Here is a 13,756-nt window from a genome sequence, read left to right as displayed (position 1 = left end):
AAAATCTGTGATTCAGATTGTTGAATACCGTTTTTGAAATATCTGCTTGGCCTGGTCTAAACAGAGTCGTAATGTATGACGAATGGATGGATGATGTCACTAAACCTTTTTATCTTGAGGGCGATTACAAACACTTTTTAAAGTTCGGTGACTCAATTCTTTCCTGAAATTGTGAACATGTTGTGACAGAGTTCTCCCCGTGAATTCCCAACTAATTTAAACTAGTAACTCAAGTAACCAATTTTCCAAACTTCTTTAAGATGAGGTTAATGTATTCTCTTGGGCTGTGTATACATTCACGTGTAATTTTTTTCTTCTTTTGAGTTATTCATTTTGAGTTAATTCTTTAAATTAAAAATAAAATAAATTAAAAAAAATAAATAAAAAATCATTTATTTTTTTTATTTTTTGTTCATCAGATAATTAATCAACCAAAACAAAAAAAAAGTTTGAGCTGATACAGAAGAGGATTAGGGCCAGTTTTAATGGAGAAAATATTTTTAATGACGTCAAAATTTTGAGAATAAAGTCGACATAATGAGAATAATTATAGTTGGTTATAGAGCAGGACAATCGTACACAGTGTTGTTACACACACCATCCACACTGTCAGACATGAACTAACTTCTCCTCCCGCCAACACTTATCTAAATCTCGTTCTACTCCCGCCCGCCACGAACTAACGCGAGAGTGAGGACACAACAAAAGGAAACGTCACAATCAACATACATCAACCCAGGGCGGCAAACACACACGGGAAACACCCAACGTGGCAACCCAGACATGGCAACACAGAACAACACCAAGGCTGGATTCACTGGCATCACAATACAATAGAAGACAAGGAAACTTTAGCAAACTAGTAACAATTTTCATTTCCATAAAAATGCAAGTGAGATAAATGTATGTTACAGATTGTCTTCTCATGTGTTCAAATTAAGTACAAAACTACTCGGTGATCCAATCAGATTAAAGCACCTGCTGGTGTTGGCGGGAATACTGGAGGGCTCCAGCAGGGGTCTCTACTACTGTCAATGAAACTAACAACAATGTTAGAAAAACTCACAACAAAGTTACTGAGGATAATGCTAAATGGGAGCAATAAACCATGAACTGCAGTCCTATTAATGTGGAGAAGAAGTTTTGGGGGATTCCGCTTATCGTTTACCCACAAGGAAGACAAAAAAGCTCCGCACGTGGCGCTAACGTGACCTCGGTAAGTAATGAGTCTGGAGCCGTTTGCTTTGACTGTGAGTGAATCTACAAAGCTTAACCATGCAAGTCACCCGTGTGCAACACGTCAGGACTGTGAATCATTTCAGGAATTAATGTTTTCTGTGTTTTTCATTGTGAAAACAAATGCAGTTAAATATTTCAGTTCCAGTGTCTTTTAAATTTTTATTTTTTATTTTTACACATTTACAAGATGCGATTAATCGATTAATCACGGTTAGTTATGGTCATAGAATCTTTTACCGCTTTTCTGTTTAGGAACTTTGACTGGTATTATTAGAAATATATATACTGTATATATATATATATATATATATATATATATATATAATTCTATTATTATTAATAATAATGATAATAATAATAAAACTATTTTGAAATCCAGTGCCTTTCAGCCTATAAAAACAACAGTAAAACGCAGAGACAGGTCAGGTGGCAAATGTTATTTTACAAAATGGGACTATACACAAATGACTGAAAAATATTCCTATATTTTTTTGGGGGAAAAAAACTTGAAAATACTGTACTATTTTCCTTTTATTTTACATTATCAAAAGAATCCCTTTATAAACTATTCAAAACAGTGCAATTTAACTAAAAATAAATTTTGAATGAAATAAATAAAGGAATAATACAAATGAAGAAGAAGCCTATTCATTTAAATTCTGGTTCTATAGTAAACAATGCAAAACTGCATAATAGTTTTTTTTCTTTTTAAAAGTGCAACTGAAAATGGATTTTGCCCCTTAACAATTGGACGTCAGATATTTGTTTGGACCAGCAAAGGGCACTGGTAACCCAGTAGTCGGTTGGCATGCAGATTCTTGCAGTGAAGAAGAGATGCTATGCGCTAGCAAACAGAGCTAGTAGAAAAACGTGACTTTTACAGATATTCTTTCAGTGCTAAAGGGATAAGGAATCATTTATGAACATGTTTAAGAGTATAAGGCGGCCAGAAAGAAAGTAGTAGCAGATTCTGCCCGTTGCGTACACTGCTGGACAAGAGAAGGGATAAATATATATAGTGCCCTCTGCTGTTTAAAAAAAGTACTGTGATTCAATTTTCAAAGTATCGATGTCAACCGTGATACCTATGAATCGATTTTTAACGATTAATCGTTACATCCATAATAAGCGTAATAACGTGCCTGTGTTTTCACCGTGTCAGGATGGCTAGAAGTCTAAGAAGGTGCCTGACTCAAGGGTTCTTTCTTCCACTGCCGTGGGATCGAATCCCATTTTTGACATATATACTTTTTCACTTTAACATATTTAACACAGCAAATTACACCTTTAAAAATACATATACGAAAAAAATAAGCATTTTAGGGTGTTTCCTGGGTTAGGGTTAGGGATAAAATAAAAGGGTTAGCGCGTAGCTATAAATAAATACCAGCTAAAATAAAACTGACGGAACTTTAAGTCACGTGGTGCACCTATCACGTGACCTCAACTGGCCAATGAGGGGCCTGTCTCGTGACACGTATAGCCACTGCCATCTTTATTACGGTACTCAGTTTTGTTTTGTTTTTTCTTTTCTTGACTTAAAGAAACCAGTAAAACAGTTACTTTGTGGTGCACCGATTGCAGTTTCCTGACCGATCACGACATCGATCTTTAAAAAGCTTGACCTGTTGATTACAATTTTTGCCGATCCCAATTTTTTTTTCAAAATAAGTGACAGCATACACCTTGAATGTTCCAATCTTATTTTATTGTAAAACTATGAACAATACCTGTGAGACAAGACAAACGTGTTGTTTTACTAGTTATCATGTACATTTTAACTGATATCTGATACTGGTCACAGTTTCAGACATCGTTCACATTTTGCAGATCTGGAGAAAAGCATTGATCTAGAGATTTATCAGGCTCATGTCATGTTTATCATTTTTCTTTGACCTTGTAATGCTTAAGATTTGTTTTCCTACAGTATCAAGCCTCCTCAGGACTGGGTTTTATCCTAAGAAGGGAGGCCCTGACTCCCTCCCCCATGTGCTATCACCAGCTTAACATGCTTCTTATCATTGTTCTTTATCATTTACAGCCAAGTAGGAGTGAATTAATGCATTTTCCCACTCTTTAATTTCATGTATTCCACTCTCCAGTCTTTAGTGTCTTCTTCTCTTTGAAGCATGCATGATTGGAGGTGAAGTGTAGGTCTGGTAACACCTGCATTTGGATGTGTAGGTAAGTGTGTGAGTGTGAGGGAGGTAAAGGAAGGGTGAGAGAGGGTGTGTGTGTGTGATAGAGAGAGAGAGAGAGACTCCCTCCCTTTCCTTTTGCAGATCCACTTCCAGCTGCTGCATTCCTCTACAGGTCGCGGGTGGATGAAGCCGCTGCCTTTTTAAGTTTGTGAGCTTGTGTGTGTGTGTGTGTGCACGTGTGGGACACTGACACAGGATTTTAACACTTTACCTCGATGATCCACGGGCAGCCAACGCAACACAGGGACTATTTCCCACCAGCGAGGGAAGAACAGGAGCTGTATGATCATTGATTCCTGGCCGATCACGTCCTTTACACAAGATGACAGAAGTGGCCAGCCCTGTTTCCATAATGGTGAGGACATTCTCATGATCCAATAAAAGTCGGCTCACCCTAACTACCCACTAATGTTTAACCCTCTGCCAGGGCGGGCTTCACTGTTTACACAAGTGAGCTTTGTTCATGTCGTTCCTCTGTGACAGATTTAGGCTAGGAATGCTGGCTTAGACGCACAAATACACTCCTTAGGCTCACTGTAATGTTAGGATTTCTGGTAAATGATAAAGTACTGTTACTTTCATTTTGTTTACAGTTTAGAAAAGGTGTTGTAATAGTATCCTGTACCACTACCTTGTGTAGTTTGTATAGTTTGTTTTTTCTCTGACCTGTTTTGACACTTTCTTTTTTATATTGTATTATATTTTGTAACTTGTAACTCTCAGATGTTTTTTTTTTCTTCAAACATTGAATAAAAACAGGGCTTGTGAAGACAATTCTAAGCTCACTGCTTAGACAAGATGGCAACAGGAGTACTGCTATTGTTCCTTTTTTGCTCAATTTCTTGTTTTTAAATTTCCAATGAAACGGGTCATCCTTTTAAGTCACAACAACCCAGGCAAATTGCAAAGTGATCAATGTCTATGGGGTTTTTCACTTTAACCATAACCTCAACCCTAACCCTGAATAAAATGCTCTAATAAGTTTTAAATACACAAGATAACTTTCTTTCAAAATGCATGAGTTTGCATGTCAGGTCTCGTAGAACCAACGCAAATGCAGAAATCATGTTGGCATGCGTAAAAAAAATTAATTTACTTTAATTTACTGTATTTAATTTGACTGTCTTTCAGCAGCCCACTCAGTTATTGTTACTGTACAACGTTATTTAATCTATACCTAAATGGGGTAAAGTTGAACATTTTATTTCATATTGTGCATTGTTAGAATGTTATCCATCCATCCCGTTTTTGTCCTACATTTCAGGGTCGTGTGGGTCTGCCGGTTACCCATCTCCGGCTCACACTGGGCGCTAGGCGAGGGTACACCATGGACAGGGCGCCAGTCTATCGCAGTTTAGTGTTAGAATGTCTGTGATCAATAAATATTTTCATATATATTTTAATTGATTTATTCGTAGAAGCGTCATTTTAATTTAACTAATTGCAATGGTTTACTTTTTAGTGAGATAAGTACAGACTCATAGCCATAATAATTCAGTTTTTGGCCTTGGTTTTCTCATTTTAATAATAATAATAATACATTTTATTTGTAATGCACTTTCGATGTCGGTAAAGAATTTTCATTTCAGTGCATCCCAAGTTTGATATTAGCACAGTGATCCTAATCTAATAATGTTATCTGTAATACCAAATATAACTGAGCTGTATGTACAACATGGTTATAAAGTTGGTATAATAACTCCCCCACTCACTTCCTGTGGCCTATGAACGGCAACAATAAAAAAATGTTTTTATGCAGTTATGATTACACTCAATCTCTCATAACAGATGAATTCGTTTGATGACCGGTGCTTCTAGGTGGGGTTTTATTATATGAGATACAAAGGTGTAGTTAGTCATTCAAAACAAATATAGGCTTGTCCATAGCAGGGAGGGTGTCTGACGAAGCCAAGTTTATACATTGTTGTCATTTACTTTGGGACATCTTGAGAAACTCGAGCATGAATTGAACATTTTATAGCTCTTTGTTGGTTTAAGAATCAAAATATTTGGTTTGTCTGCGTTTTTTGGAACGCCTTTACTTTCCCTTCTGGAGTCTGCATTGTTCAGACGTGTGTCGATGCGTCGATGTGTCGATGTGTCTTGCGCCTCGACGGTCAGCTAGAGTGCGTGCTTATCTTTCATTGTATCTCCTCTCCTTTTCCCCTCTTCATCTGTCACGGTTCATCCCAGCAGCATCAGGTTTGTCTGCATACGTTGAACCAACATCAGACCACTGTCCCATCATTCCCAGTCATATCCGGCCTCTTTGAAAGCTAAACATCAGCTGATCCTTTGCATATGGCCGTTTCACTTTTCACACACACACATCCTGAGCAGAAATCCAAGTTTGATTTCCTTCAACGTTGAGTCAGCTGCAAAAACAATGGCGTCTCTTTCCTGTGGTGGTCTTGAACTGAGTCGAGGTCATCAGCAAAAAGTTTTTACCAAAGCAAACACGCACACAAAAGCAGTCGAGCCAAAAAGCTTTTTGAGGGATGTCAAACGGTTGACTGAGTGTCTTATTAAAATAAGGTTGAGTCTTTTTGCTCACAGACACAGACACTACCCCCCCCCCCCCCCCCCCCCCTTTTTATTTAGCTGTGATTCACCTTGAATGAGGGTCACTAAAAGAGGGACTCCACATTAAACAGCGTCAGTGATACAAAGCCCGCTTTGTCAGGTTTGAGAAGGAGAGGCCAGTGCAGGAATGTAATGGGAGGGGACGTCTGTGAGGGACAGTGGGATGGGGACGGATAAGGACGTCAGATACATCACATATCTGACTCAAACGTAGTAGATTTCATCACTGTAGAGCAGTGGTTCCAAAACCTTTCCGTCACTCTTTTTCGTGGATTCTTATTGGGCTGCTTTCGTGTTGTGGGGTTTGTATTTGTGTGCGCTTTCGTGTTGTGTTAAGTTGTGGCGTCTGTCATTTTTTGTTGTGTTGTGAGCTTTTACAGCCACCGCATGTACCCCTTAAGACATTTAACCTGAAGCCATGTACCCCCTACTCCAGCACACTTAAAAAACATAATTATATAATGCCATATACAATGTAGCTCTACAGTTTCTGAATTGTACCTTTCCTGTTGATGAATAATATGTAATTAAAAAAAAAAAACGTCTTATTTAGAATTATGACTTGATTTATCTAATGAATAACTGGCAATTTTTAGTGAGAAACAATCTTATTTTGGAAAAAGAAATCTACCTAGTATTTGTTGATTGAACATATAGCAACATATTCATCACCCTGAAATTGTGAAATACAACTTGCTTCAACTTTAATGAGAAGTGCGAGGTTGAGAGGATGCACAGAACTCAATGTTTGGTCTTAAATCGTTCTCCACAAAAAGTTTTGTTCTATACATTTTTCTCATGTTTGTCGAAGCTGAAAATCCACTTTCACACAAGTACGTCGTGCCATAGGGCATCAGTCATGATTTGCTGGCGCAAAGCAATGTAGTTCTCGGCATATTTGTGCTTTTTTGATGTTTTTCTGTCACCACTAGAGTGTAGACTTGTGTGTAATTTGTGGCAATGCATGGAGGCTCCTGACTGCTGCTCTATTTATATTCTAGTTTACAATGTTTTTGAGCTGTTTTTGTTTTTTATTCACGTACCTCATATGACAATTTGCGTACCTAGGCTGTAGTGTAGACCATAAACAGGTGTGTCCTCGCTTGTATATGGAATTCTGGGCTTCGTTTTGTCCACATTTCTCTGTAGAATCATTTTTCATGCCTGGGGAAAGTATGATTTCAATAAAGTTGCCACATGCACACGGTTAACATCAAACACGTGTGTAGAAAGTAAGAAACAGAACAATGCTGATGCTGTGTGTTTGTTGCGTGGTGCATAGTTTGGTTTTAAATCAAAATACTTCAACAAGGCCTTTTTTTTTTTTTTAAATTAAAAACCACAAACACGTGTCATACTGGTTTAATCAGGATTCTCTGCTCCTCACTCTAAGCAGTTTGAAAATACAAATGTTAAATTCACAGGATACTCATTAAGGATGGTGGGAAAAAAATCTCTAATCCATTATTTGTCATTTTGATTGACGTTTCCAAAAATGAATTTTCTTAAATGTTTGAAATTTTTATAAAAAAAACAGATGATTTCTCCTAATTTGGATATTTCAATTACACTATACAATACTGAATCCTGAAGCTGACTGTGGTTAAATGGAAGATCAATAATCAGCAAAAATCTAATTGATAATCATTAACAATCAGTAATCAGTTTACACGTACAAAATGGTTTGAAATACAATTTTGAAACTTCCAAAAACAAGTACAAGTCAATGGTAACTAACTGTAATTCAAGTACCAATATTAAAAAACAAGTGGTTTTTCAACATAGTTTAACTTTTACTTTTACAAACAGATTCTGGTTCTGGTAAGTTTTTAATTTAAAAAAAAAAAAAAGTAAACACATAATTCTGTATGAAAATAAATCATCTTCCAAGCTAAGATGCATTATGAAGTGAGGTAGTTTAACAAAGTCTGATGTAGTTCACTGACACCTAGTGGCCTGCCGTGTGCATGTTAGCGCAATTCAATGTTTTTTTTTTTTTTGATTCAAAAAATCAATTAGGACATGTTTTGGATTGATAATCAATAATAACGCAGTGAAATCAGGGCTATACGAATATAGCAAAATTATAATTACGATTATTTTGATCAATATTGTAATCATGATTATAATCACAATTATTTATCATATCATTTATCGCACAACTTTTAAACATGTACAGTTTACAGTGCAAAATTAAGCTTTAAAATTTAATTATAATTTTAAAAAAAACAAACCTTAAATAATCTGAATAAATACTCTATTACAGAGTGCAGAGCCCGTATTTTAAATGTAAATATAGCTGATGATCAGGTTAATTTAATCGTGGCAACCAAAATTGTGACCACGATTAAAATTTTCTTAATTGTGCAGCTTTGAGTGAAATACTATTATATTCTATTTAATATTCTATTAAATTGCACCCCTACCACTTGTATTGGGTTGGGGGGTCTCTAGTAGTGATAGACTGATACATCGGTCGGCCGACATTATCGGACGTTTTTTGCATTGCATGTTGACATCGGCCGATGCGGGCTGCTGCGTTTGCAGATCAGCATTATTTACAGAGAGCAGAAATATTTTTTACTTGTTCTTGTTCTACATCACCTTTGTTAAATTAAACAAATGTTCCTTTTTTAAAAATTGAGACTCGTACCATTTGTAATCATCAATGTGTAATTTTTATGATGTAAAATAAGGGAGCAAAAGAGATATCGGCTCAAGAAAATTGGCAGTCCGTATCGGTCATCGACTAAGGCTGATGGAAAGAAAATCGGTATCGGCCATAAAAAATCCATATGGGTCTATCCCCATGACAATGTTTGGGTTATCGTTCCACCTGGACCAGCCTCCAATCTGATATTTGAGCTCTATGATATGATTCAGCAGCACTGATAGCATCAGAGGAGCTGTGGTGAAAATGAGGGGATGAAGCTTCATTTACTTTGGTGAACTCAGACCAAAACAGCTGCAGACTTGTCTCGACCTGCCTCAGCTGGAGCTCACAGGACAAAGGAGGAACAATAAAACCTGAGGGGATATTATTAGTCAGACCTGGTGTTTGCACCCCAAACAGAAAGCTCATCCTTGCTTTTTCAGCCGGTGGAGAACATTTGTACTGCTCATGTTGCCATCATACACCACGGTGTATTTGCTTTGGCTACAACGCTGATGAAATAGTGGGAGGAATGTGGAGCTTCATGCTTTATTTGTAGTTGTGTGTGTGTGGATGCAGGGCCGTCAGGGTGGAAGAACCAAAGGAGTGTGTTTGAGTGGTGTTAGAGGAACAAAGGAGGTGACCTCAGAAAGGAAACTGGTGCTGAATTAGAGGAAACGGTGCAGAGTCCCTGGTTAGATTTGTGTTTCCTCTGCTCAGCAGGAGGAGAAAAGAAGATTTAACCAAAAAAAATGGAGGAGGACATGGAGTAAGATGCAACGAAACAGAAGATTAGGAATGAATTCCAGGAGTCATTTATCGAGCATTCCATCAGATAGTGGAAGAAAACGACAAGCGACGAAAAACAACTTGTGTTTTCTCACACACACTGTAATCATCTCTGATTGGCTGAGGACTTCCTCTCTCATCCATCTGGGTGTGTTGGTGTGTGCACATGTTTCTGGCTGTTGATATACACAAATAGTAGCCCAGCTGTTTTTCCAGCACTGATTTTCTCGTGCAGTCTTTCCTTGGCTCCGACTTCACTCAAATCTATGTTTGATTGATCTAACTTTAAAGTCTCTGCTTTCCTTTTCATTTACGGTTTTGTTTTTCTCTTTTATTTTCATCGCTACATACGTGAACATTCTGCTGGGCTTATTTAAGACAAAGTTAATAAAACGGAAACTTGGATAAACTCTAGGTTTGTTTGAGGAGAATATGCATCGGATATTTTTTTCATCTTAGAGTAACATTTGTGTTTAAGGCATTTCCAAACACTGTCCTTGAGGGTTGCAGTACTGTTGGAATAGGGAAACATCTGAAACATGCAGGACTGGGGCCCTCCAGGACCATAGGTGTCGGACTGCGGGGGGTTAAAGGTACTGAGGGGCCCTCAGAAGTCTGTTTTACTTATATATATGTATATATATGTACAGAAATGCATTTTAAACAGTTTTAGATTATTTATGTTAGAATGAAAATGGCCTTGTATGAAAACAAGCTGGTTGTTAAGCACAGTTTTGCACTGTGCTCTATTAACTACGCGCACTCACGCATTTAAATGCTGGAACATTCCTTTTGCACGTCAAATCATAATTGGAAATAAAATTACTTTAAAAATGGATTAAGTAGGTGGCCAGAGTGTTCCCATCATTCTAATCATTTTATATTTACCTTTTATTAACCAGATAAATATAACAATATGATCAATATACTTTTACTAGCCACTCAGTAAAAATATAGGATCTATTTGCAGACTTTTCAAGCCCATTGTGGTCTTTTGGTTGTTTTCATGAATGTTAATAGTACAGTTGTGGTATACCTTCTTTGTACACGTTTGCTATGTATTTTATTATTCAATAAACCAATAAATGGATACACAATGGATATAGAGTCATTAGGTTATTGTGAAGAAAAAAAAGCTTATATATTATTGCAACAATACTAGTATATTGTTTCTGGGCGAAAAGAAAGTGTGTACATATAACTATACATATAACAGTAGGGGCTCAACAAGATGGTTTGTACCCAGGGCCCAAAATATGGTGCTACGCTCCTGTCCAGGACAAAATTTTGTCACTACATGTAATGGTTCATCTAGTGATTGTGTTATCCTGTGATGCTCAGTGTTTCAAACCTAAGGTATGCGTCCCAGTGGAGGTGTAGATGGGCACTACAGGGTTATGTTAGAACTAAATAAAAGTAAATTCATTAAAAAGCTCTAAGATGAGTTTTAGAAATAAATACGGTAATAACATGGTGCATATTAGGGTGATAGGTTTTGAGTTTTTGTGCGTTCTCGGGACTCTTTGTAACAGAGGCAACTGGTGGCCCGGGGGCCACATAAGAATCTCGTTCTATCCATGTGGGCCCCCCAAAGTCACTGTACAAATTGACAACAAAAAAACCCCACAAAATGAAAGAAAATTACACAAAACCACAGAAAAGGTCTCTAAAAACACACAATATTAATGAAAAATACTCGGAGGGACAAGTAAAAAACCAGACGACAAGAAGATACTCAAAAAGAACACAGAAATATAATAAAACAACAAAATAAATGACTTCAAAAACACACAATACAAAAACAAAATACACAAAATGGGACATAAAACTACAAAAATACACGTCAATTACAGGAAATTATGCAAAATGACTCCAAAAACACACAAATTACTGTATTTTTTACATTTTAAGTGTATTTCCTTCAAAAAAGACAAAAAAATAAAGCAAAAGTAATGGGATGTCATTCTGGACAACATCTAACATTGGGGGGAAAAAAGCAAATGGTGATATATTCCACCTCTTCACTCAGCACTCCATGTACTTTGTGTAGTCAACAGGTCATAGGAAGCCTGTTTTCATGGAACATTTCTCCAAGTTTCCCCGATTTGAAACAGTGTGTGCACATGTGTGTTTGTGAGCATGCACTACTTTCATTTTTTAGTGGCCAAATGGAAAACAAAGAGACAGTTACTCTCATGTGGCAGCTGTGTGTGTCGGTGTCTGCTAATAGTTACATTTACATTTAATTCCAGCAAGAAATTTGTTGAGGTTTTATTTATTCAGACAACTTTTTTCAGAAAACGTACTTTGAAATTCACTTTGATCTCCTGACATGTTTCGACTGCCTGCTGTCAGTCTTCCTCAGAGGCATCTACTCATCGCTTTAGGACACATGAAAGCGACCAGTCAGGAGATCAAAGTAAATTTCCTGTAAAAAGTTATCTGCATAAATGAAACCTTTACATGTGACGTTTACATTTGTTACAGGTTACGCATGATTTTAGGGCTAATATTTTTGATGGCGTTTATGATATTGTTTGTCAAGTAGCAGGATTACGTCAAAAGTAATGAACACATTTTGACTAAATTTGAACCAAAGAGAGATCATACACCATGGACCATTCTAATGGGGGTCTTGGAGGATCTGGATTAAATAAATATGCTTAGAAATCATATTCCAGTTCTTACTTGACTAGTCTTTATGAAACTTGACTCAGGTATGTTGGGTTGTCCCGATACAACTTTTTCATTTCCGATATGATACCGATATTGCAACCTAGCGTATTGGTCGATACGATATCAGCATGAATCCTACATACTTTTATTATTATTATGATGACTTTTTTTAAAATAAAAAATAATAATGACTTATTTTGTAGTGTGGAATGTTAGAAAAGGCTTGATCAAACAGAGAACAATAGTCAGCAACATTAGGTATGAGAAAAACTGACCCATTTATTATTAACCAATTGGTTACATACATTTTAACCCTCAACATAAATTCTACAGTATTCTACAATTGAATAAAACAAAATTTGAATCTGTTATTCATATTCAAGCTGATATCGGAACGATATCGATATTGGATTGGGACACCCCTAGTGGAGTTGGTTTCTCAATAACTCCAGCAGGTTTCATCTGAATCAGATATAAATTGTGCGTTTCATTGCGACTTTTTAAAGAAAAATGGAGGCGTCCATACATTTGGACCTACTGTATGGGTAATAATGGGAATACACATTTCTTCCGAGCCTTTAACGTGTGAATGATCACTGAACAAGATTACTGACAAATGTTTTCACACTCTTTGGGAAATGATGTTTCTGCAGGAATCTGAGATGATGTTTCAGCCAGAGTCGGATCAGATGTGTCCTGGTGAACCCAAGGTACGACCCTAACGCTCTGTTTTTTATAAACAAGGGGAAATACTGTGTTTTGATCTCGATTCAAATGATTTTCCCAGTCTCCGCCTTTGGACCTGATCGACACAGGGAAAGGGTTAAAGGTCCAAACAGCTACACCACACTTGGTCAGCCTGGGCAGCGGGAGGTTAAGTGTAGCCATCACGCTGCTCCCGCTAAACGAAGGTAAACATATGGACACAGGATTTTGGTCTAAGTGAAAATGACAGAGAAAGCATTGATTATGATGAACTCATTTGTGTTCTATAGAAGAACATTTAGAAGATAAAGCTTTTTGTACGTCTTTGTATCTCAGGTGTGACACGGATCGGAAGAGAAGATGCACCGATTCCTCAAGATATCACAATCGAAGGGCCTGGCATTGAGGCAGAGCACTGTATCATCATCAATGAAGGTTCGTCTTCATCATTAATCCCAAGAGATTTATTATTTCCTTTGTTGCACTAAAGAGTCACGGCTGCGTCTTTATCTTATTGTCCTTCATCCTTACTTTTAAAATAGGAATATTGAATTAATAAAAACGTTAATTTAGATTTAATGTTGCGTAACCTAGAGCAGATGTGATTGTTTGATCCGAGGGTCACATTATCAACGTTCTTGTCATTATTTAGAATAATGAGCAATCTGAGCTCATTATTCTATCTACAGGAAAGAACAAATGATTTCTGTGTTTTTGTTGTAATTTTCCTTTATTTTTAAATATTTTTGTTATTTTTGTGTATTTCTGTTGTCTTTTGCATATTTTTCTGTAATTTCAAATGTGTTTTGGAGTAATTTTGTGTATTCTTGCTGTTTTTATTTTTTGTCATTTTGTGTCGTTTTTTTTTTTTCTGTAATTGTTTTGTGTATTTTTGCTATCCTTTTTAAAT

At 36.7% G+C, this 13,756-nt stretch overlaps 1 protein-coding gene across 4 annotated transcripts in view; it reads left to right on the top strand.

The window, feature by feature from the left end:
• Window positions 1-3,377: 3,377 nt before the first annotated feature.
• Window positions 3,378-13,756, top strand: part of phldb2b (pleckstrin homology-like domain, family B, member 2b) — a 51,766-nt gene continuing 41,387 nt past the window's right edge. For 2 of the 4 annotated variants that reach the window (XM_028434152.1, XM_028434151.1), the window contains exons 1-4: window positions 3,378-3,795; window positions 12,795-12,851; window positions 12,929-13,052; window positions 13,183-13,281. In XM_028434152.1, the coding sequence (XP_028289953.1) occupies window positions 3,763-3,795; window positions 12,795-12,851; window positions 12,929-13,052; window positions 13,183-13,281 (313 nt within the window). In that variant the 5' untranslated portion in view covers window positions 3,378-3,762. The remainder of the gene's footprint in view (window positions 3,796-12,794; window positions 12,852-12,928; window positions 13,053-13,182; window positions 13,282-13,756) is intronic. The other 2 variants (XM_028434153.1, XM_028434154.1) reach the window with 2 other exon arrangements.

The sequence above is a fragment of the Gouania willdenowi genome, chromosome 20 (assembly GCF_900634775.1).
Source record: "Gouania willdenowi chromosome 20, fGouWil2.1, whole genome shotgun sequence".
Taxonomy (NCBI): domain Eukaryota; kingdom Metazoa; phylum Chordata; class Actinopteri; order Blenniiformes; family Gobiesocidae; genus Gouania; species Gouania willdenowi.
This window is presented reverse-complemented; position numbering and strand designations above follow the sequence as displayed.